At 42.3% G+C, this 25480-nt stretch overlaps 1 protein-coding gene and 1 pseudogene across 1 annotated transcript; both read right to left on the bottom strand.

Moving 5' to 3' along the window:
• Positions 1 to 791: 791 nt before the first annotated feature.
• Positions 792 to 9763, bottom strand: TLR2 (toll like receptor 2). The gene is made up of 2 exons (XM_024126610.3): positions 9521 to 9763; positions 792 to 3489 (listed from the first exon to the last, which is right to left on the bottom strand). Exon 2 carries the CDS (start codon positions 3471 to 3473, stop codon positions 1218 to 1220), a length of 2256 nt encoding a protein of 751 aa, XP_023982378.2. The 5' UTR covers positions 3474 to 3489; positions 9521 to 9763; the 3' UTR covers positions 792 to 1217.
• A 1848-nt stretch (positions 9764 to 11611) lies between these two features.
• On the bottom strand, positions 11612 to 17455 carry LOC102977367 (toll-like receptor 2; annotated as a pseudogene).
• Between the last annotated feature and the right edge of the window lie 8025 nt (positions 17456 to 25480).

The raw sequence follows: 25480 nt of genomic DNA, 5'->3' as shown, positions 1-25480 counted from the left end.
CAAATTCTAAGTGGCAGAATTGAGATTTGAAACCAGAATTTTACCCTAAACCCAGGGTTCTTTGTGTTACCCTATTCCACATGCCTAGCCTTCATCAAAGGCTCCAGCCTCAGGCAAACTTAATCTATAGGCATGAATGTGAATTTGAGGGGATGGAGTCTGTTTTTCTATACAGTTTACTGATTACCGTGGGGACATTTCTCTGCATCCCTGACCATCCAGGCTCTCCAGCTGTCTGAAACACTTTCTTCTTATTACTTCAAAATCTCCCCCTCTTCCTCATGATATCTCAAGTGTGTCCTTCAGAAAACTTCTTTCCAATTTTTTGCCCTGAAACTGAAAACCTCTGTTCTTTCTCTATATATCTTTTCTAGATGAGCTGCCTAGATTGACTGATGTTATTGATTTGTAATCCCAAAGTTGATTATTCTGACAAAGTTAAGTAGAAATTACGTATATACCCACAACTTACTACCAGTGTCATCTACATGCAGTGAATTTTTCTCTACACTCTCAGCAAAGCTATTGGCACCTTCTACTCAAGCACATCCTTATATGTGTTCAGTTCTTCACGTTTTCGAAGCACTTTCACATAAATCTTTTCACCTGAGTCTCATAATAACGCGTGAAATGAATAGTTCTGATATTATTACACCTTCAGTTCAAGTGATTAAAGAACTTGGCTCAAGTCATATGGCTCAGAGCCAAGTGGAAATTCCCAGGTTAGACTCCAAAACGCCTTAGCTTCTTTTCAGTATAAGACCTCCTCTAACTGCCTACACAACTTATTTATTTTTTTAAAGTTAGAAAATGAACACAATATGAAAAGATAATTCGGTAAAAAGTAACTCTCATGGTATCTATATTTTTGAGAATCTGACTGAAATTCTAAAATGAAGTTATAAAAAAACAGTCTTGTTCACATAAAATATTTTGTAATAGAGAAAATAATAAATATATCCGTCAAAAATCACTTAATGAAAATCTGCTGTAATCCTTGCACTGATACACAGATCGTTGTACGCAAATGCTCATTCTTCAAAATTTTTCTACTTTGAAGAGATTTCAATAACATCTGTAACTTTTGAAGAATACTATTTAATAGTGCCTATGCAAAATGATAATAGTAAAACTCTGAATCAACATAGAGCTGAGTTTTGAAACCTGAGACTATTTCATTTTATAGATATTTTTCTTTTAAAAACTAGAATTGTTCTTCAACTGAAACCCTTCCTGCTGGGGATGGCCTTTTTCTCAATGGGCTCCAGCAGAATGAGAATGGCAGCATCGTCGTTCTCATCAAAGAGTCGAAAATGGGAGAAGTCCAGCTCGTACTTGCACCACTCACTCTTCACAAAGTTCTCAGAAAGCACAAAGATGGTTTTGTGGCTCTTTTCAATGGAGTCAATGATATTGTCGATAATCCACTTGCCAGGAATGAAGTCCCGCTTGTGAAGACACAACTTAAAGGGAGGGTTGAAGTGCTCCAGCTCCTGGACCATGAGGTTCTCCACCCAGTAGGAATCCCGTTCACTGTAGGACACAAAGGCGTCATAGCAGATGTCCCTGCGGGGAGCCTTCCTGGGCTTCCTCTTGGCCTGGAGCCAGGCCCACATCATCTTCATGTACCACAGTCCGTGGAAACGGTGGCACAGAACCCCCACCAGCAGGAGGAACAGGAAAAGGGTACAGCACACCGCAGACACCACGGCTGCCCTGTGGCACTCAGAAGGTGAGAGCCGGGTATCCCGAACCCGCTGGCCCCGCACGGGGGATGGAGAGTCACACAGGTAGTCGTCTGGCCAGTCGATCAGGACCTGGGCCAGGGCCTGCTGCCCCTGTGTGAAAGACAGGAAGTCACAGGAGCAAATGAAGCTGTTTCCACCAGCTTCCAAAGTCTTCAGTTTTTGAAAAGAATCAAGTTGCTCCTTAGAGAAAGTATTTATTATATTTCTGCTGATTCTCATAACTAATAACACAGGTAAGAAGGAGGCATCTGGTAGAGTCTTCAACTTATTTCTGGAAATATAAAGTTCTTTGAGTTCTGGCAAAATCAAAGAAAATGAATCGAGATTGTTATTGCTAATATCTAATATTTCCAGTGTCTGGGGAATGCAACGGGTTAAACTTTGTATTCTTGTGCTGGATAAGTTCAAATATTTCATTTTTTCTGGCCACTGACAAGTTTCAGGCATTGAATGAAAATTATTCTTACTGATATCAAGGTTAGTCAGGTTTTTCAGAGTAAGCAAAATTTCTCCAGTTTTTTCTAATGATTTCAAACGATTCTGCCTTAAAACTAAGGTTTTTAGGAAGGGCCAGGCATGCTCGCAGGCTGAGTTTTTCAAGGTTTCTTCAGACATTAAGTTTTCACTGAGATCCAAATATTCTAATGATGCTAAATGTTGTGAAAGTAAACAAGGAACCAGAAAAACCTTACTGTTTTCTACTGTGATTCTTTTAACTTTTCCTATGAGTGAATATGTATTACTCAGATCATGATATAAGAAAAACTGTGGAATATGCAACTTCCGTATTGTTAATGTCTCCACGTCACCTAGGCATTTAATTGTGTCCAATGTCCTAAAATTACCAACTCCATCATGGGTACAGTCATCAAACTCTACTTCTAAGACTCCAGAAACATAATTAAAGAGTTTCAAAACTTCAGTAAAACTTTCGTCAGTGATTTGTACATTTCTAAATGTAAACTTTTTAATTGATGTATTCGTTTCATTGATGGATTCTTCTGAAAAATGAAAAGTGTTCAAATTAGTATCTATCAGTTCTAAATATTCTAAGGAACTTAAAATATCTACAAAAATCTCCAGCAGTAAAACAGGCTGCTTCAGATGAAGAATCAGATGGCTGATGTTCTGGATTGACTTTAAACTCTTTGGTGCATACGTCTGCAGATTTGGAGCATTAATCTCAAGTTTCTCAAGAAGAGTTAGCCCAGTGAAATCCTTTTCCTGAATCTCAGCGAAGCTGTTACTATTTCCTACTTTCAGGATTCGCAGATTTGGGAGATGAGAAAAAAGAGATCTTTCCCCGAGTGTTTTGTATAAATTTCCCAGTAAGTTTAAGAATTTCAAGGCAGAAAGGGATCTGAACCAGGAGGATGAGAAGTTAGATAAACGATTATAGGATAAGTCCAAATATTCAAGACTCCTCAGGGAAAAAAAAGAATCTTCCTCCACTGTGTGAATTTCATTGGCCCCCAGCTTCAGAGTCCTGAGGTTCACACACCTCCGCAGGTCGCTGTTGCTGACATAGGTGATCTCATTGCTGGACAGGTCAAGGCTTTTCACAGCTGCCGTGAGCCCTGAGGGGATGGAGTTTAAAGATCTGGAGCGGCCATCGCAGACACCAGTGGGGTCACAAGACAGAGAAGAAGCCTGATCAGAGGCTCCTTCCTTGGGGAGGCTGATTACAGACCCCAAGACCCACACTGTCCACAAAGCAGGTGGCATTGTACAGTGATCTCACCTACAAAGAAAAGAGGTTCAAATGAGTGATTGTGTTTGACAGCATAGCTTAATTCCAGTTCTTGAGAAACGTTTTGTAAGATGTAGCATGTGTATACACACACACACACACACACACACACACACATACACACACACACACCCCAAGAAATAACTGACAGGGAAATGGAATATATGAATAAGGATAAAAAATGAATTACCTGACACATCCAGCAACAGACCGCCACTGAACAATGACTTAAAGGCACAGTACCATCTAGGAATATGGAGCAGGACCAAACGTGGGTTGAAAGATGAAAGTAAATGAATGATGGAGGATGAAAAAGCAAGCAGTTTAAGAAAAGGGCTAGGCTTAACCATATGGATTTACCACCTCCTATTTGTATACTTCAGATCTTATATTGGAGCATGTCCCTTGCCTGTCCTGATGCCTCCATGAGTTAGAGATCTCACAGTGCCAAACCACAGCTCTCCTTGAACAACTTTCACTGAATACAGCTCCAGGAGGAGCATGCTCTTTAACCAAAAGGTCCCATGCTTGTCAACCTGTCTTGCACTTGGCACTAGCAGGTGGAAGGGGTGCTGAGAACCCCAGGCAGAGCAAGGTGGTTTGCTGGGCCGAGGGACAATCAGAGCATCAGAACCTTCTCATCTGCAGTGGACTAAGTGCAGGAAGCAGTGTTTGACTCAGCACATTTTTCAAAAGATCATTTTGGGGAAACAATCAACAGTATTACCTTTGCCAATACTCATGTGTCCATCTAAGGGTCAGTCTGTTTCAGGGCTCTCTAATCTGATCCAATGTCTATTTGTCTATCCTTGTACTGGTAACACACTATATTAAATATATGACATATATTCTTATCCAGGAGAGCAAGGCCTTCCTCCCTGTTCTTAAGTTAGTCTTGGTGCTTTGCATATTCTTATAAATTACAGAAACAGCTTATCAGTTTCAAAAAACAAAACCCAATGATTTTTTTTAAATAAATTTATTTATTTTATTTATTGTATTTTTGGCTGTGTTGGGTCTTCGTTGCTGCATGTGGGCTTTCTCTAGTTGTGGTGAGCAGGGGCTACTTTTCACTGCAGTGCGCAGGCTTCTCATTGCAGTGGCTTCTCTTGTCGCGGAGCACGGGCTCTAGGCATGCAGGCTTCAGTAGTTGTGGCACTCGGGCTCAGTAATTGTGGCTCACAGGCTTAGTTGCTCCGTGGCATGTGGGATCTTCCCGGACCAGGGCTTGAACCCGTGTTCCCTGCATTGGCAGGCGGATTCTTAACCACTGAGCCACCAGGGAAGCCCAAACCCATTGATTTTAATTGGCAATGCCATGAATCTATAGATATTTTGGAATTATTGACATCACTACAATATTGAATCTTTCAATCCATGAGCATATATATCTTTCCATTTATTTGGGTCTTCATTATCACAATAATGTCTTATGATTTTCTACACAGAGGTCTTGAGCATATTTTGTGAGGTTTATTTCTAGGCATCTGATACTTTTGAAGTTTTGAAAATAGTATTACTTACTTATATGTGGCATATACCTATGTATATAGAGAGAGAAATTCAATTAAGTTTTACATATTTACCATGCATTGAGCAACCTTGCAAAACTAATTCAGCAATTTCACAGTTTGTAGATTCCTTTTAATTTTCTACATACACAATCATATCATCCAGGTATAATGATGGTTTTATTTACTTTTTCCAATCCTTATACCTTTACTTCATTGTCTTGATTAGTGAATGTTGAATTTTACCAAAAACTTTTTTTCTTCCTGTAACTATTGAGATAAGAACATTTCCTCCTTCACTTTGTTAATAAATATTGGTGACTACAATGGATAAATGTCTGTGTTAAAGCAACCTTGCATTTTTAGAATAAACCCACATTCGTCTGGATGTATTATCCTTGTTATATATTGTTGTATTTATAATATTTTGTTTAGAATTTTTGAATCTATATTCAGAAGTAAAATTGCCCTACAAATTTCTTTCTCCTAATGTCCTCATACAGTTTTTGTTGTTGTTTGTTTTTGTTAAATACACTAATTTAACAGCTATGGAATGATTCAGATTTTCTTTTTATTCTTTTGTCAGTTGTGTTTTTCAAAGAATTTATCATTTTCTTCCAAATTTTCAAATTTACTGACATAGTTGCTTACATCCTCTTATTGTTTTAATGTCTGCAGGACCTCTCTTCTATTCCTTAGATGATATTTGTGCCTGCTTTCTTTCTCAATTGTCTTGCCAGAGGTTTATCGTTTTTATTAGCATGTTTAAAAAATCATTTATTTTATCCATTTATTTTTGGCTGTATTGGGTCCTCGTTGCTACGCGCGGGCTTTCTCTAGTTGCAGAGAGCAGGGGCTACTCTTCGTTGTGGTGCACGGGCTTCTCATTGCTGTGGCTTCTCTTGTTGTGGAGCACGGGCTCTAGGCACGCGGGCTTCAGTAGTTGTGGTGAATGGGCTTCAGTAGGTGCGGCGCACAGGCTTCAGTAGTTGCAGCGCACAGGCTTAGTTGCTCCATGGCATGTGGGAGGGATCTTCCCAGACCAGGGATCAAACCCATGTCCCCTGCATTGACAGCCAGATTCTCAACCACTGCACCACCAGGGAAGTCCTATCAGCATTTCTGAATAAGCAACTTCTCACTCTATAGAGCCTCTATTTATTTTCTATTTCATTAATTTCTACTCATATTACTATTTACTTCCTTCTGCTTTCTCTAGATTTATTTTATGGTTCTCATTCTAATTTCCTGAGATAGATGCTTCCTCATTAATTTTCAGCCATTCTTCATTTCTAATATATCCATTTCAGGTCATGAATTTTCATCTAAACACTAGTTTAGCTGTATTGTCCATGTCTCTTTCTCTTCTGTTCTTTCCATACTTTTGCCTCTTCAAGTTTCAATCTAGGTATTTTCTTCTGATCTATTTTCTAGTTTATTTTCCTTTCTTCAGCTATGTTTAAGTTACTGTTAAATCCATCCACTGCTTTTAATTTTTTTTATTATTACAGTTTTCATCTATATAATTTCTATTTGACTCCTTTCCACTTCTGCTATGTCATTTTCATAGTTTCAAATTCTCTGCCAAAATTTTCAGTTTTGTCTTTTATTGCCTTGAACACAGTAAGCACAGTCTGACAGGTTGCGAGGCACTTTTGACAGCCTTAGAAAGCAGGGAGTTAAATGTTAAGGTCTGGGGCAGTCATGGATGGGATAGATAAGGCTGAATTAGAGGAAAATAAGTCCTCACAGAGGCTGCATCACAGCTTTGATTTATCTGGATGGCTCAGGCAGCCTCGATCTCTGAATATGGACTAAGATTATTTCTGGAACACTAGTGCTCATGGGTACCTACAGAAGCAAAGGAAAATTTTCTCCAGAAGAAGAAAACACCATCCTGGCCCTTAGATTTCTTTCTGCAAACAATTTTTCAAATAGAATGTCCAGTAAAAAATGAAAAACAACTGGGCACTAATGAAAGCAAGGTGATAAGCATGAGAAAAGCAGAAACAGCAGACAACAGAAACTAATCCATAGAGGCTGTAGATCTAGCATTGTCCCCACCTCTAAAACTGACAGGGTTAAGATGAAATGGCTATTACTATTTGGAACTATGTCTATCCCATTGTCTTTCTGCTTAATTGGTTGTTGAAAAAAAAATCCTCTTAGTATAACTACTGGAGAACCAAAATTTACTTGATTTTATTCCACTTGGTAACATATTGCACAAATCTTAAGAAATCTATACCAATTTTTGGCTAAGATTTAAGGTCAAATACGTTCATTTTTTATTTGTCCTGGCGTTTTCTCTTTAAAACGTACAATTTATAAGAGCAGAGATCTTGGGCTATTTCATATACATATAATATGATACCTATTACATGGTCGGTTTTCAACAAACAATAATTATTGATGATGCTAAAACTACAGTTAACAACTTGACACTTTAGGTCAGAATTACTTGTCTCTCCTCCCATTTCCCCAATACATTACAGGAGGGGGCAGAGAACTGCTCAATGTAAGACACTGAGAAAGGGAAGGGCGATGGCTCAAGTTAGACGGAGTGGAGTCAGATCTAATAAAGGTTGTGGATCTGCACAAAGTATAAAAATCATCTGATTAAAGAATTCAGAAAGTTGCCAGAGTGGTGAGGAATTATTAGTCCAAGACTCGGGATAGGATGGAAGTCTGAGGAGTAAGCCTGATGTTGGAGGCGACTTAGCTGAGAGGAAGCTGAAGCCCTGTGGCCCAGAGTGAAACCAGGAACAGACGTCCACTTTAGGGAGAGGGCTGAGATGCCTGGGTGAAGCCAGACTGGAGAAGGACTCATGGCCCAGCACATGGTAGAGAAGTGAAAGTGGGCTCTCCATAAAGCCAAGCGCAGGGAAAAGTCTACGCCATATGTGAACAGGGGCCTCAAAAATCTCTGCCCTCTGACCCAGGGTCTCCACCTGGCTAGAAGCTAGCCTCCTAGGAATCTCCCATGAGAAATCAAAACCCAGGCCTGCCACATGTGCTGGTGTGGATCCAAATATTAAAAGATATAATAACTAAGAATTTTTCAGAACTGAAGAAAAACATAAGTTTACAAATTATAAATGCATATTGAATCCCAAAGAATAGAAATTCCTCATCTAGCCCCAAAACAATGGAATAATAGCCTCAAAGGGCTGAGAAAACATACCTGTTAGTCTAGACATCTATACCCATTTAAATAATCATCCAAGAGTAAAGATAAGACATTTTCAGACATCTGTAGACCTTCACTGAAAGAAGTACCCAAAAACATATGTTCTTCAACACATGGAAAATAAACCAGGTAAGAGTAGGCAACAAGAAGCAACGACTGGATTTTTTTAGAGTAACGATAGATAAGAGAGACAGCACTCAGAAACTCAGACATGGCTTTCCTGCATGAGGAAAAAGTAATGTAAATTTTAAATGACATTGTGAAGATTAAAAAAAAAATTTTTTTGACAAGCAAACCTATTTGGGAGGAGTAAATACAACTTAGATTTACTAAAATATCTTTATGAGGTCACACCCAAGGTGCCACATACAATAAATTATGCTCAATCACTGAAATCAAAACAAGATATCTAACCAACCAAGTCAAATTCTTAAGTAAAGCAATGAAAAAAATAACTGATGGCTTAGAAACTTCCAAAACACGTTGTCAACTTAAGGCAATTTTCATAAAATTGATACATTATAAAAAGTTTAAAGAAGACACAAAGGTTCTCTGCTTAGAACAGGAAGAAGAAGAAACTTAAAATATTGGTGAATAAGTCATTTTCAATTAATCAGGTCAGGATACTTGCCTTTTTCTTTTTCTTTTTTTTTTTTAGTGTCTACTTTCAAGTCAGCCATCCTATCTCCCAGTTGCTTTTTGGTAAAGATCTGAGTTAGTAACAGTGCAGACAAGACCTTCTGCAAGATTACAAGCATCTCACCCCTCACCCGGCTGAATTGTTTACACCCGGAACAATTTCTCTCTCTCTCTCTCTCCCAGCCCTTTTTTTTTTTTTTCCAAACAGGAAAAACACTATCCTGGCTGACATCCAAGTTCCAAACACAAGTTGTCATTTACAGACGTTGACGAAGTTTTAATCGCGTGAAGCCCACCCCGGAGCAGAGACCAGGCTCGGGGTTGGGGAGTTGGGTCTCAGCGGTAAGCGGTGAGCGCAGACGCACCGCCAGCAGGACGCACCTATGCAACCTTGAAAGCCTCTACCTGAACCTCGTCACCGCCGCTCCGTGTGAATGGGGCGGGGGCGACCGGGGCGCTCTGAGCCGCCGGCGAGAGGGCGGCCCTTCGGGAACCGGAGCCACAGGCCACCTCCGCCTCCCGGAACGCGGCCGCCCGCGACGCGGAGCCCGCGGCAGCTCCCCGCGGCGCCCCCTCGGAGGCTGGATGGCCCGGCCACGGCCCGCGGGCACCGGGACGCCAAGGGCTGGGCGAACCTCGGCCGCATCCCCGTCCCTTTCCGTGAGGTCCCCGCTTCTCTCACCTCGGCGGGGCGGGTGTCCACGTTCCCGTGCGGGGCCTCGCAGGCGGGGCTGCGGGAGCGTCGACGGCCTCGGGGCCGGGGACTCTCCCCTTCCCCGGGCCCGCGCCGCACGACTGGGGTCCTGGGTGCCGCCGACTGGGAAGCGGGGATGCCCGGCGCCCGCGTCCGCGCCTCGGCTACCCTGACACCCTGCCCGCCCGGTCCGGGGAGGGCTGCGGAGCGAGGAAGCCCGCCGAGCGTATTTTCGGCCCGATGTACCCAGAGACTGCGCAGCCGCCGCCAGGCCGCGCCCTCTGCAGCCTCCGGCCGGGACCTGCCCGCGCCCCGGAAGAGTGCGCGGGGACGCTGCGTGTGGTCGGCGCCCTCTCCTCCAGGGTGCGGGGACTACCCGTTCCGCGGAGCGCGGCTGGCACCTGGGGCCTGGGGCCCGCCGCCGCCTCCCTTTCCGTGGGCTCCGTCGGGTGACCGTGACCCAGGTGCTACCCCACCGCCGCCTGGTGCCCGGCCGGGGTCGGAGGCGGGCGCTGGGGCCGGGGTGTGGGGGGATGCTTAAGGCCTCCGCGTGGGATTCCCCCAGCACAGAGTTAGATTTCGAAACCAACGAGAAGGCTTATTACCCAACCAGTATTTTCTTGAAGCCTCGGGCACCCAAAGCCTCTTATTGCCCAGAAACACGCCGCCTCCATTTCTTCTGCGTCCTTGGACGCCCAAATGCAGGCTCGCGTATCATGCCTCTCATCCACCTCCCACCGCCACCACGACCTTTTAAACACAATTTCCCGGTCAGTATATCTCCAGGGTCCACTTCCACCCGCAAGTCTATTCTCTCCTGCATTAAAATAACTCACCAGTCACTATCCAAACCAATGCAGCAAGATTTTGCCTGAAGAGCAGATAAGGACAGCCCAGATTTTTTTAAAATTTCAATCTTGTGGCCGTCCCCTGATGGTGCGCTGACTTTCCCTAGCACCCACCTCCCATCCCTGCTCTTACCGTGAAAAGATGTGGGCTCTCCCTTATGTCTAAGATTTTGAACCTAAGCCCTTCCCTTGCGTATTAACATCCCTGTTTCTCAAAGTGGGTAATTCCCAGTACGAACAGTCTTACATTGGCTTTCTTCATTGCCACAGAAACTAGTGAGACATGTTTGTAAGGGAAACTAGCTACCTTTTCAAAATTAAGCTGCCTTAATATTCATAAACTATATTTTATTTTCATAATTACATTTGACCTTCCCAAATTGAGATTGGAGGCTGAAGAAGCATCCTAGTTCCTCTTTGACACAGGAGGAAATGCCATGCAAATTCTAAGTGGCAGAATTGAGATTTGAAACCAGAATTTTACCCTAAACCCAGGGTTCTTTGTGTTACCCTATTCCACATGCCTAGCCTTCATCAAAGGCTCCAGCCTCAGGCAAACTTAATCTATAGGCATGAATGTGAATTTGAGGGGATGGAGTCTGTTTTTCTATACAGTTTACTGATTACCGTGGGGACATTTCTCTGCATCCCTGACCATCCAGGCTCTCCAGCTGTCTGAAACACTTTCTTCTTATTACTTCAAAATCTCCCCCTCTTCCTCATGATATCTCAAGTGTGTCCTTCAGAAAACTTCTTTCCAATTTTTTGCCCTGAAACTGAAAACCTCTGTTCTTTCTCTATATATCTTTTCTAGATGAGCTGCCTAGATTGACTGATGTTATTGATTTGTAATCCCAAAGTTGATTATTCTGACAAAGTTAAGTAGAAATTACGTATATACCCACAACTTACTACCAGTGTCATCTACATGCAGTGAATTTTTCTCTACACTCTCAGCAAAGCTATTGGCACCTTCTACTCAAGCACATCCTTATATGTGTTCAGTTCTTCACGTTTTCGAAGCACTTTCACATAAATCTTTTCACCTGAGTCTCATAATAACGCGTGAAATGAATAGTTCTGATATTATTACACCTTCAGTTCAAGTGATTAAAGAACTTGGCTCAAGTCATATGGCTCAGAGCCAAGTGGAAATTCCCAGGTTAGACTCCAAAACGCCTTAGCTTCTTTTCAGTATAAGACCTCCTCTAACTGCCTACACAACTTATTTATTTTTTTAAAGTTAGAAAATGAACACAATATGAAAAGATAATTCGGTAAAAAGTAACTCTCATGGTATCTATATTTTTGAGAATCTGACTGAAATTCTAAAATGAAGTTATAAAAAAACAGTCTTGTTCACATAAAATATTTTGTAATAGAGAAAATAATAAATATATCCGTCAAAAATCACTTAATGAAAATCTGCTGTAATCCTTGCACTGATACACAGATCGTTGTACGCAAATGCTCATTCTTCAAAATTTTTCTACTTTGAAGAGATTTCAATAACATCTGTAACTTTTGAAGAATACTATTTAATAGTGCCTATGCAAAATGATAATAGTAAAACTCTGAATCAACATAGAGCTGAGTTTTGAAACCTGAGACTATTTCATTTTATAGATATTTTTCTTTTAAAAACTAGAATTGTTCTTCAACTGAAACCCTTCCTGCTGGGGATGGCCTTTTTCTCAATGGGCTCCAGCAGAATGAGAATGGCAGCAGCGTCGTTCTCTTCAAAGAGACGAAAATGGGAGAAGTCCAGCTCGTACTTGCACCACTCACTCTTCACAAAGTTCTCAGAAAGCACAAAGATGGTTTTGTGGCTCTTTTCAATGGAGTCAATGATATTGTCGATAATCCACTTGCCAGGAATGAAGTCCCACTTGTGGACACAACTTAAAGGGAGGTCTGAAGTGCTCCAGCTCCTGGACCATGAGGTTCTCCACCCAGTAGGAATCCCGTTCACTGTAGGACACAAAGGCGTCATAGCAGATGTCCCTGCGGGGAGCCTTCCTGGGCTTCCTCTTGGCCTGGAGCCAGGCCCACATCATCTTCATGTACCACAGTCCGTGGAAACGGTGGCACAGAACCCCCGCCAGCAGGAGCAACAGGAAAAGGGCACAGCACACGGCAGACACCACGGCTGCCCCGTGGCACTCAGAAGGTGAGAGCCGGGTGTCCCGAACCCTCTGGCCCTGCACGGGGGATGGAGGGTCACACAGGTAGTCTTCTGGCCAGTCGATCAGGACCTGGGCCGGGGCCTGCTGCCCCTGCGTGAAAGCCAGGAAGTCACAGGAGCAAACGAAGCTGTTTCCACCAGCTTCCAAAGTCTTCAGTTTTTGAAAAGAATCAAGTTGCTCCTTAGAGAAAGTTTTATTTTCTTGCTTACTTTCCAAGAAGAAGGAAGTACCTGGGAGCATCTTCGACATGTACCTGAAAATGTAAAGTTCTTTAAGATGTGACAAAATAAAAGACTATATTGCTAACATCTAATATGCCTAGTGTCTGGGAAACATTGAGTGTTAGACTGTATAGTTTGACACTGGATATATTCAAGTATGTTACCTTTTCTGGCCACTGATAAGAGTTAAGTAAAGAACCAAGTGTACACTGACAAAGATCAATGTTAGTCAGGTTTTTATAGAGAAAGCAACATTGTCCCGAGTTTATAGATTATTTTGTCTTAAAATCAAAGTATGTAGGGAGAACCTTTGAACTGATTGTTTTTTGAACTGACTGTTTCAGTTATTCTCCAACCATCAAATGTTCACTGAGATCCAAGTATCCTGTGGATTTTAAATATTGAGAAGGAAGATATGGTATTAAGCAAGCTTTGGCAGTTTCAACTGTGAATATCTTTAGTTAATATAAAAGCATGTTTTTAAAGTTCTGTCATTGTGGAAAATTCTCATAGCTAAGCTCTGCTGTTATTACAGTTTCTATTGGGCCTGGTCTGATCATGGAATCGCAGCCATCCCATTTTCCATTTTCCTGAAGTACAGTCTTCCAGTTCTACATTCAATAACTGATTTTCAAATCTTATTGTTTAATTACTTCAACTTGTTTTACTATTGGTTTTTTCACTGTGGGCCTGAGTGTAAGAGTGTCTTCTGTTACTTGTGATCTCATATGAAGAGTAGTATTTCTGAGTTCTAAATATTTTGGAAAACTTGAAAGATTGACAAAACCTTTCAGTGTGAAATTGACCTCTTTATATGTGGTCAAAAGGTACAAATTTCCAGTTATAAGATATATACTTCTGGGAATGTAATGTACAGCGTGGTGACTATAGTTAGTAATACTGTTTTAGTAATACTGTTATTATACCTTCGAAAGTTGCTAAGGGTAGATCTTAAAAGTTCTCATCACCAGAAAAAAATAGTAACTGTGAAATGATGGATTTTAACTAAACTTATTGTGATGATTATTTCACACTATATATACATATATCAAATCATTATGTTATACATCTTAAACTAATACAATACTACATGTCAATCATATCTCAGTAAAACTCGGTGGGGGGTACACATTGAGATACCACTGCATGCCCACTAGAAAGGCTAAAATGAAAGACTGACAATACCGAGTGTTGATTAGGATGTAGAACAACAGAAACTCTCATACATTGCTGCTGGCAATGCAAAACGATACACCCACTTTGGGAAAGTTCGACAGTTTCTTATCAAATTAAATATGCACTTAATGATGCAACAATCTCAATCCTAGGTAATTACCCACGAGAAATGAAAAAATAAGTCCACACAAAAGCATGTACTTTATTCAGAGCTAGAAATGACCCAAATATCTATCATCTTATGAACAGATAAAGAAATCGTTGTATGTGTATACAATAGAATACCACTCAATAATAAAAAGGCAGAGCTGCTGAAATATGCAAGAATATGGATGATCTGAAAAGAATTATACTAAGTGAAAGAAGTCAGACACAAACAAATACATACTATAGAATTCATTTAAATGAATTCTACACAATTCATTTAGATTTAAATTCTACACAAAGCAAAACTATGACAGAAAGCAGGGGTATCAGGGAGCCGGGTTGGGGAGGGGATTGATTGCATAGGGGCATATGGGGACTTTTGGAGGTGATAGAAATGTTCTGTATCATGATTGTGATGGTGGTTACATGACTGTATCTCTTTGTCAAGCTCATCAAACGGTACTTTTTATATTGACAAATTTTATTATATATAAATTATCTCAATAAAACCGACTTTAAAACATCCTCTTCTCTCCAAGAGCAAAGGATGGATATATCAGGCCTCCAAAATACAGGAGCTAACCTTTTGCTTGCCTTTTAGAGAAGGAAGGAGAAAACACCTAATTTCTCTAGCAGGTCACCCTGCCTTGCTTATAAAATGTCTCCTTTTACTTTAATAAGTTTCCATTAATTTCTCTCACTTGCAACCAAAAGAGACCTGACTAAGATATTTCCTGATGGAAAGAAAATTGTTTCTTAAGTAACTCAGGAAGTCCAAACTACCTAGAAATATAATATCATCAAATCTTCTAATATCATATTCAGATGGCTTTATCCCTTCTGGAATGCTCATTTTCAGCATTCTGCCTTGCAGTACCACTCCATGTCTAATCAGAGCAATTCATCACCCAAATTTTACAAAGTCCATTCCGGGACTAAACTCATCAGACTATAATGATTCCAGAAATTAAGATATTCCTAATAAGAATGGTCTAAGTGTTCATTTTTTAAAAAAAGAAAAGAAGAAACAAAGACCAATAAAATCTCTTAGAGTAAAATTGACTGCTTCATCTGTCAGCCCAAGTGACTGATCTTCTACATTGATTTCAGACTTCTTGGTACCTAACTCCAAGGATTGGAAGCATCAAACTTAAGTTAATTCAGAACAGAAAGTCCATAAAAGCCTTGTGTGTTTTTTTTCAATTTAGAGAATCTGTGAATATTTCAGGAATCTAAAACTTGGGAAAATGAAAAAAGAGAGGGAAAGGGACTTTTCTTCAAGTTCTCTGATGCATTATCCCAGATGCAAAGGGCCAAACCATGAAGATGATGTATGAGGTAAGTTTGTATAGGTTAGGTCCAAATATACAAAACTCTCAAGGACAATGCAAATAATTTTCATCTGTTGCAAGACTGGTAGTAGATGATAGAAAAAGAGATTTCAAATTCACACACAGCTGCTGAATGTGGCTGGATGTAAATTTCATGAGGGCATGGACTTTGTTCTCCTTTTTGCAGTGAAGTATTCCCAACCCTGAGAACACAGTAGGCACTAATCAACTATTACTTGCTTTTTTAAAAAAAAATAGTTATTTGTTTATTCATTTGGCTGATTCGGGTCTTAGTTGCGACACACGGGATCTTTCATTGCAGCACGAGGGCTCTCTAGTTGCAGCACAGGAGCTCTAGAGTGCGTGGGGTCTAGTTGTGGTGCGCAGGCTTAGTTGCCCCGCGGTATGTGGGGTCTTAGCTCTCCAACCAGGGATCAAACCCGCGTCTCCTGCATTGGAAAGCGGACTCTTAACCACTGGACCACCAGGGATGTCCCAACTATTACTTGTTGAGTGGTGGATTGACATGCCTTTTCAGAACATCAGTTGGGCCTGGAGGAATGGAGTATGGACATTGCAGACACAGGTGGGACTGCAAGAGAGAGAAGTCTGACCAGTGGCTTCTCGCCCCAACTTCCTACCCTTGCCGCACAATAGCTGACCTTGTTTAAAGATGAGAATGAAGAAATACAGTGTATTGTTTCCAACCACAGAGTCAGACAAAACCATGAGCGAGCAGCTGGTATCATTTTAATATCTGTATGCCTCATCAGTCAGGAAGAATATGAAAAGAAGGCAGAATTTTATCAATTTCTAAGTTCTTTGGAGTGCCTTGGGAAATATATTGAAATATCTTAAGAATCAAATAACTGCTAAATCCAACCATGTGATGTGGCAGTCTGGGTAGAAGTTGCTGCCTTCCATGTGGATGGAAAAAAATGAGCTCATGATAATGACTCAGACCCAGGGACATGAGCTGTGTGACCACTGCCTTCTCTAGGTTCAGTCCTGTCACAAAGCATAACTAGGGTTCAGTGTGTACCAGTCACGGTCACAGACAAGAATATTGCCGGCTTCCTAGGCCATATCATTGGCCACCTCTCTATGAATGAATTCCCAAATTATGTATGATGGTATAATCGTTTCCTATGTGTGTGTAAGTATCTTTTACTATATTTATAAGTGTATTAGTTATATTAGAATTGTTTAAGAACTCAGGAAAGTTTTACTAAGTCAAAGTTTTACTTTTACTAAAGTTTTACTAAGTCACTTAAAGAGAACATAAAATATATTACATTTATAAATGCTGCTAAAATTAATTAAAAGTTTAATTAGCTAAGTTTGTAAATGGGACCAAACAAAAGCCAAAGTCCCTTTTAAACTGATGTTTAAATTTAGTAGATTTACGAATAGTTAGTCAAACCTAAAAGCTTAAGGAAGGACAAGATTTTTAACTTGGCACATTTAGTTATTTAGATGTTAAATCATAAAGCCAAAGCAAACTCCTGAATTATCTCTTCTGCAGACAAAAAGTTATGAGGACTTTTTTTAAAAAAGAAAGCCAACATTGACAAAATTCCATTGGAGTCACCGAAGAAGCACTTTGCCATGTCCTTCCTTCCTCTTCTGCGGCCTGTGGCCGCGGCTTCCTCTGGCCTGAGCCGGTTACGGCCTCACCTTCTTGTCTGGTCCTGTGTGTCCTGCCAGTGTCCTGCTCTTCCCTCAGCTCGGGCGTCCTTGAGCTGTCAATCACTGGAACAGATTTGACTGTGTATACACTGTTTACCATGTGCCAGCTCCAGCCCTTTCAGATTACTAAGAGATGATTTGTACTAAATATTGGTTTATGTGATGGGATTACATCTATGGGATTAAATCCATGGGTAGGGTAGGGTAAGGCATCATCAGATCCAGGAACTCCACTCCCTGATCAAATGTGAGAGTCACTGACTTATCTCCCCAACCTTTTGTAAGAAAACCAGTCCCCCTGAGGCTCCCAGCTCACATACGCCATTTGCCCTCATGCCCTCCTCTGTCTCTCACCATCTGCTGACCTCCTGTTCCCTTCCTCTCACTTGTCGAAGACTTTGGCATCTGCTCACAGACTTCTTCTTAAGATCTTCCAGGAGCCCAGCTGCTTCACTGTTCACAAAGATGACCCACCCGTCACCTCTCGGTTCCTATACCCCCTCGTCCCCCGAGCTCCTCCCCTGCACTACCTCGGTCACTCCCTGGACCCAGGGATTACAAAGTTGTCCAAGTTCAAAATGACTAACTCAGCCTCCTGCATCTTGCTCGGAGTCCACTGGTCCCTCCCCTTCCCCCAACCCATTGGTCATCTCCTGCCTTGTCTTTCTTCCTTATTTAGTGTAGATTCAGGCCAATGCCTGGTGCAAGCTGGAGCTCACAGGTGGAAGGCTCCAAAGCAGGATGGAGGAGTGGGAGTAGATGCTTATACTAAGACTGATCTTGTGTTAATATCTGCACTTGAAATTTAATGTATGTTTGTTTAATGCCTTAACAAGTCTATGAGGCAGGTATTATCTGCATTTTAAATTTTTTTTTTTTTTTTTTTTTTTTTTTTTGTGGTACGTGGGCCTCTCACTGTTGTGGCCTCTCCCGTTGCGGAGCACAGGCTCCGGACGCGCAGGCTCAGTGGCCATGGCTCACGGGCCCAGCCGCTCCGTGGCATGTGGGATCTTCCCGAACCGGGGCACGAACCCGTGTCCCCTGCATCGGCAGGCGGATTCTCAACCACTGCGTCACCAGGGAAGCCCCTGCATTTTAAATTTAAAGAGGCTCAGAAGGGTTCAGGACTTGTCAAGTGACATGGGTAGGATTGGAACCTCACTCTGTCTGATTTCAAAGCCCCTGCACCATGCGTTTCACTAGATCTCCATAGACAAATGCCTATGCTTCATAATCTTGCTAGTTTTACTCAATGAGAATAATACTATCCAATGAGAATGTGACTGAACCCTCAAATAATAGAAAAGGCTAGATTTTTTATAGTGCGTATGTACGTGCCCCTATTTTGTTGCAAGATTTCTTCATACAAATGTTGCCCAAATGCATTGCACAATTCAAGTGTGATTGCCTCATATGACACACTTAAGCAAAACAAACCTTGTCTGAAATGATACCATTTACTATTTTGAGAAGGAAGCTAAATGATGATTGTATGGGACCTTCTCAATACCAGTTGACTTTCCCTCCTGTTTAAGCGAGTTTATGCATATAATGTGCTTAACAGAAACTTGGCATACAGAGAGATCAATAACTGTTAGCTGGTATTATCATGATCACGATCGTTATCCTTCCTGGCTCATAACAGCTTTTCCCTTATTTCCTGCATACATACTAAAATATAGGTTCATAAAAATATGCTATTCCGGCTCTAAAGGACTCACATGAATCGCTGCCATAAATCAGCTTCTGGACTGAATCAGTTCAGCCGCCAACCGTGGCCCATGCACCATAAAGCACAGATCCAAAGCCAAACTCGACTGGTTTCCAGGGCTCAGCATAACAGAGTCCCACCCCTCGTCCACAGCGTTACGGGGACAATGGAGGAAAAGGGCCAGAGCTTTGTCGTCAGAGAGACTCGGGTTCAAACCTTGCCTCTTCCACATGCTAGCGTTATGACTGAGCAGATCACAAGACGACTCAGTTTTTACATCTGTTAAAGGGGAATGATAACTCTTAGCCAGGGTATCATGCCCAGAAGCTGGTACATGCTCAGTGTTGGCTATTATTTTTTAAGAGGCATTTAAACTGTGGGAACTTAGTTCCTGCTCTAGTTTGCTGTAGGTCAGCCAGTCTAATCCAATTGTTGATGGATCAGGAGAAAAATAATGAGAACATTCGTCCTGGGGGAAGGAATCTCACACAGTCACTTGCTCTGCCCACAGCCTCCTTTCTATTTCCTGATTCAAGGGGCCACTGCCCCCAACCCCCCAGAATCTGGGGGGACAGCAGAAATAACACCTCGACAACCATGAACCTGCCATGGCTACAGTGGGGTCTGGTCCTCCCTTAACTGTCCATCTGTCCAACAGTCCAGATTGACTTTTAGAAAGTTAGGATACTGTGACTCTTGTTTGTTGTGAGAAATACTATTTCAAAGTGTTTTTAAAACAGGTCTGCCATGAAAGTACAGTAGGGAGGCAGTGTGTGCCGTGGTTACAGATAGAGGTTGTGGGCCCTCTTGCTAACTGCGTGATCCTCTCCAGTTATCATCTCTGTAAAATGAACTTAATAGGGTTGTTATGACAATTAGGCAAAGTGCCTTCTGCAAAGCTCAAGCGGAAGGCCTTTGGGAGTGCTACGAGTTGTCTGTCAGTAGAGCCAAAAGAATAATTGTATTTATTTTGTGGAAAATCAACTGGAGAAATGAAGCTGCCTGTCCATATCTGTGCACAAACATTCAGCATATGAATGATAATAATAGGTGACAAAAGTACACAGTGCTGGGGTGGATGAGAAGAGAAAGCGGGTTGTAGCTCTGTTGACTGAGGAACTCTTAGACCCGTGAAATTGCAGAACTCAAAGCTGTGTTGGCAGATAATAAAAATTCCGAGAGAAAATTAAATGATATGAATGGGTGTGGATATCTGGGTAGATTTTTTCCCCCCCACTCTTTCCTAAAACAGCATTTGTTTCTAATCTTAAGCTGACTGCCAGGAAAATTACCAGATAACTGTTGCCACTCAAATAATCAGATCCCAAACCTATTTTTCTGGTCCAATGAGGGCAGAAGACCCAATAGGTGAGGAAAGACCTTATCCAATGTCAACCAAATATAAAGTCACCGACCCTCCCCCCGTGTCACTCTCAAAGAAGCAGGCGTTATCAAGAAAGAATTATTCCTTGAGGGACCTGGAAAGGAGTAACTGGCCAGAAATTCTGTATGAAAATGATGCCATAGAAAGCATTCACTTGGATGAATAAGCCCCTTTGATAAAAGGTAAATACACTAAGGAATGTAAATATTATGGGGCTTCCGACTTTAAGATGAATATTGTTTCCCTCTTACCAACTAGATGAGCACAGTTTCTCTCAGAAAATGAGGGTTTGCTGACACACGTGGAGGTGCAATTTGGGAGCAAAGGGTGTGGCCTCAGGCAGGTTCAACTGGGACAATGAAGGCGTAGTATTAGGGAAGGGGGGGACCCCCTCAGAAGCAGAGAATAGAGTCCAGGAAAGGGGAGGGGACAGAGAAAGGAGGAGGGGAGGAACCCACTCCAGGAAAAGCTCATTCGAGAACACCTTTTGCCTCTTTGTCAAGGGACGGCTCCAGGCCACAACCGCAGGCCCAACAATAATAGCATATTGTTCCTTTCGGAGGAGAGACCTAGGACTGCTCTGGGAGGGGAAGGTCGCTGCTCTCCTTTCCAAGACCGCGGGCCAGCTCTGCTGGGGAAGCTTCCCTGCATCGCGGGAACACAGGAAGACTTGTTCTGCTTAAAATCTCAGAAACTTGCACAACTGGACCAACCCCAGCTCTGCCAGGAAGCGGGAAGGACAGCTGTGTCTTGCCACAGGCTGTCCAGGGAGTGACTTCAGTCAAATTCCACTCTTGCATCACATGTTTCCAGAAATTTCAGTTTTAGGAAATGAAAGCGACGGCTCTGGAAGACCTGAACTTCCTGTTGGAACCACCCCATGCCCAGCACAGGCCATCGTGCAGGAAGCCAACCCAGAAAGGGGCGGCCTGCAAAGGGAGGGTGGCAAGACAGCAGGACCGTCAGGCACCTACGAGGGGCCAGACATTGGCTTTCTGTTGACAACGTTTACTCAGCGTGTCCTTCTGTCAGGCATGGAATTTCGTCGCTGGGGTGAACAGCACAAAGTCATGGCCCCTGCCCTTGAGAAGCTCACAGTTTTAAAAAGGAATAAATTTAACAAAACAGAAACAGACTTACAGATACAGACACCAGACTGGTGGTTGCCAGAGGGGAGAGGTGTGGGTGAGAGGCAAAATGAGTGAGGGAGGTTAAGGGGTACACACTCGTAGGAATAAAATAGATAAGATGCAAGGATGTACTGTACAGCACAGGGAATATAGCCAATATTCTATAAGAACTTTACATGGAGTATAATCTATAAAAATATCAAATCACTGTGTCCTACACCTGAAACTAATGTAATATTGTAAGTCATACTTCGATTGAGAACAAAAACTCACAGTATTACAGGGAAGACATAAGTTGTGCAAGTGATTCCAAGAGGGACAACATGAACATTACACATGAGGCGAAAGTCTCTCAGCATCCCTGTGAAAGATGTATGAACCCCATTTTGCAGATGGGCAAACCGAGGCTCGTAGAGGTCAGAGAAGCTAGTAAGAAGCACAGTCCGGATCTGAACTCCAGTCACCTAATTCCATAGCCCATGCTCTTTCTATCAGCTGCCTTTCAGTCTCTACCATGTGCATGTCACCAGGGTGAGGGCTCAAAAAACTATTTACTCTGAGCTTCATACCTTCCAAGGGTGAAGAGCTACAGAAATAGGTGGATTTGCCAAGAGTAGCAGAAAGAAAAATGGCGACAGGAAGTGGTGGCCCCACCCTCACTGGGTCGGTGGTCTTCTGCGTGTCAGTCAGTGTTTCTGGGCCTCAATTTCTTGGGAGTGTTACCTTTTTACGGCATTGTTAAGAAGATTAAATTAGATGGTGGATGTGAAAAGTAGTTTGTAAGTGAAAACCACTGTTCTCATGCTTATTATTCTTACTACTACTTTTCAGCTTTGGAAGATACAGTAGTACCTGCCTTGGGAGCAAAGAGCAGGCGTGCTTACTGCCCAACTGGAAAGATTTGAGCTCCCGAAGCTCAGAGATCCTCTGCTGTCATACACCCCACTGTGTGTGCAGGTGTCACAGGGCCCTCTTCACCCTGCCCCGTGGGAATCTGGGCTCAGTGACCCACGCAAAATGCTGATACTCTAGCTGCTGCTATTGCTGTAAGAAATTATCCTTTGTCACTGGTCTGCTGTGTTCTGCCAGCATCCACGGGACCGTGACAAGCCAACTGGTTAGCTTGCCTTTGGAAGGTGGAAAAGGCAAGGAAACGGACTTTTCTCCAGAAAGGATTTTAGCCCAGTGTCTGACCTCCAAAACTATAAGATTAAAATTTTTTTCATGTCTTAAAGACACTAAATTTGCAGTAATTTGTTAAAGCAGCAATAGGAAACTAATACAGCACGGTCCAGAAGTGATCGTATGTGAGGTTTTACCCCAATTGCAAGCTAACCAGTCAAGGAATGACCTTGACTCTGACACTCTGGTCTCCTTCTTTCCCTTATTAACACACTTATGATTACATTGGGCCCTCCCAGAGAATCTAGAATAATCTCCCCATTTCAAAACCAGCTAATTAGCCTCCTTAATTCCATCTGCAGCCTTAATTCCTCCTTGCCATGTAACATAACATATTCACAGGGTCTGGGGATTAAAATGTGGACGTCTTTGGGAGACGATTATTGTGTCTATCACAAGTGGTAGGAAAGGGATCCACAAGTGTGACAGTTGACAAAGGGAAGCCACTTTGCAATATAACATTGTCACAAAATATCCACATGTTCGAGTCTGGCTGTCCCAATTTCCTGCATTTCTCGGGACAATTATAACCATCACTATGAAATAAATCCTTACAGGATGTTTATGAAGTTCCCTACGTGAGAAATGGCTTTACTGTAAATCGAGGCCTGTCCTCATGGCTTTCATTCTGAGGCTCTTATTTGACAACCAGATTCTACTACGTGACTTCCTGTTCGTTATATAGCCCATGTTGTAAACCAGACTATTCCAGACATACTCTCCAAGTTTGGCAAAAATGCTAACAGCCAATTTCTCATGACACAGTTAAGACCAATGAAAGTTTTGTTTTATTTATCTGGATTAAGAAACGCTCATTTTATATTACCCTATTTTTTGTTTTAGCATAAATTTAGTGCCTACCATGGATCAAATCATATCATCCTTGTGCATAATGAGAATTGGAACTCAGTAATAAACTTAGGACAGAGTTTTAGTTGCTTTAGACTTTTCAAAACATATTATATTTAACATGTTATATTTAATGAATAATTTATTATAGGCAAGTATCTCTCTCTTAAGTTAAACAAAACGAAGTCCTTTTCCATTTATTCGTTCATCCAAGAAGTATTTACTGAGTGCCCACTATATGCCAAGCAATGCTGGGGAATTAGAAGCGAACGAAACAAATCTCTGCCCTCATGGAGCTTAATTCTCATCAGGTGGGTGGGGAGGCCAACCTGGCGGCGTCACTGGGTCCTCTGCTCAGGGGTCTTATCAAGCTGAAATTCAGATACCGACTGGGGCTCTCACCACAGCCTAAACCAGGAAAAGAGTCACTTCCAATATTTCTCAGGGTTTTGGCTGAATTCATTTCCTGAAGCCGTGGGTTAAGGATTTGTTTCTAGCTCAGGGTCACTGTTGGCTCCTAGGGGCCACGTGAGCGTCCCCAATACAACCATTTACTTTATGACAGCTGATTCTTCAAAGTCGGAGGCACAGACAGAGTCTGCTAGCAAGACAGGGGTCTTATACAACGTGACATGATTATAGGACCGACACCCCATCACGTTCACCACATTCTATTGGTGAGAAGTAAGTCACAGCTCTTGCCCACACTCAAGAGGAGAATATTATACGAGGGCATGGACACCAAGATTTAGGGACCGTGGGGACCAGCCTAGGGCCTGTCTGCCACATCGGGACCCAGGATGAGTCCAAAGGGGCCAGTTGTTGTGCACAAGGGAAACTCTGGAACACGGCCCCATGCTACATGTCCAGAGGGCGGAGAGATGGAAATATTTGGTGAGCAACATTCATGACCTCCACAAACAAACATGTAAATATACAACATGTCAAGTGATAATAAATAGTATGGAAGAAATAAAGTAGTGTAAGGGGAGAGGGATTGATGGCATGTGGGAATGGGTATCAATCAGAATAGCTGAGGTTATGCTGCTGTAACAAATATACAGAGACCACGGAGGGTCCAGACAAGTCTCCAGGGAAATTTTGCTCTAGGTAGTGACTCAGCAATTCAGGCTAATGTAAGCTGCACCAACCTGTGGTCAAATCATCTGGAACGTGTGGTCTGCCCTCTCACTGCAGAAGAAAGCAAACATCAATATGGTACATTGACTCTGAAGTGCTTCAAACCAGGAGTGAAGAGACTTGTGCTCAAATTCATTATCCAAAGCTTCAAAAGTTCATAAAAAAACAGAAGTAAAACCAATGCAAAACTTAAGTGGGAATTAGTAACCTCACTTGTCTTGCAAAACTAAGTTAAACTAAGCTTTGCTTGTATGACAACTCAGGAAATTCTCAAGTCTAGTCTCCGTCTGTGTTTGATTTTAACAAAAGCGATAAAGGGCAAGGAGGTAGAGTCTCCATGTGGGCGATAAGGTGAGACCAGGATAGAAGCCTAAAGGGAGAGAGGGAGTGTCACGGGGACATGTAGGGAGTGAGTGTTTTGGGTGGTGGGAACAGCAGGCGCAAGGCCTTGGAGGCAGAAGCTTCCTTGGTGTCTTTGAGAGATGGTAAGGAGGCCAGTGCTTGGAGTAAAGTGAGAAAGAAGTGCAGTGTGGGAGATGGGCTGGTGGGAATCATGTCATGCAGGCTCTTGGGGGTCATGGCTCTCACGTGTCGTGGAAAGCCACGGGTGGGTATGGAGTGCAAGTGTGACACAGGCTGACAGATTGAAAGTTCCAGCTCCGGTTGCTCTGTTAAGAATAGACTATCTCAACACCTTGTCTTTCAAACCAAAAGCCCACACACTCCCTAACCCAACCTTTGTAGGTGGGGCAGGCAGTGCTCTCTTAAAGCTTGGCTCTCTCAGAAGTCACTTGTAATAGGTCTCTGAGTATTGGATCTTGGCATTATTTTAGGTACTCTTTCAGAATGCATCAATTCTCCATTTCACCTTGAATAATTACTGGGCAGAAGCTTCCTATCCAGTCATTCTTAGAGATCTGATCCCATTTGCAAATAGTCACCTTTCAACGATGT

This window comes from Physeter macrocephalus, chromosome 7 (assembly GCF_002837175.3).
Source record: "Physeter macrocephalus isolate SW-GA chromosome 7, ASM283717v5, whole genome shotgun sequence".
Taxonomy (NCBI): Eukaryota; Metazoa; Chordata; class Mammalia; order Artiodactyla; family Physeteridae; genus Physeter; species Physeter macrocephalus.
This window is presented reverse-complemented; position numbering and strand designations above follow the sequence as displayed.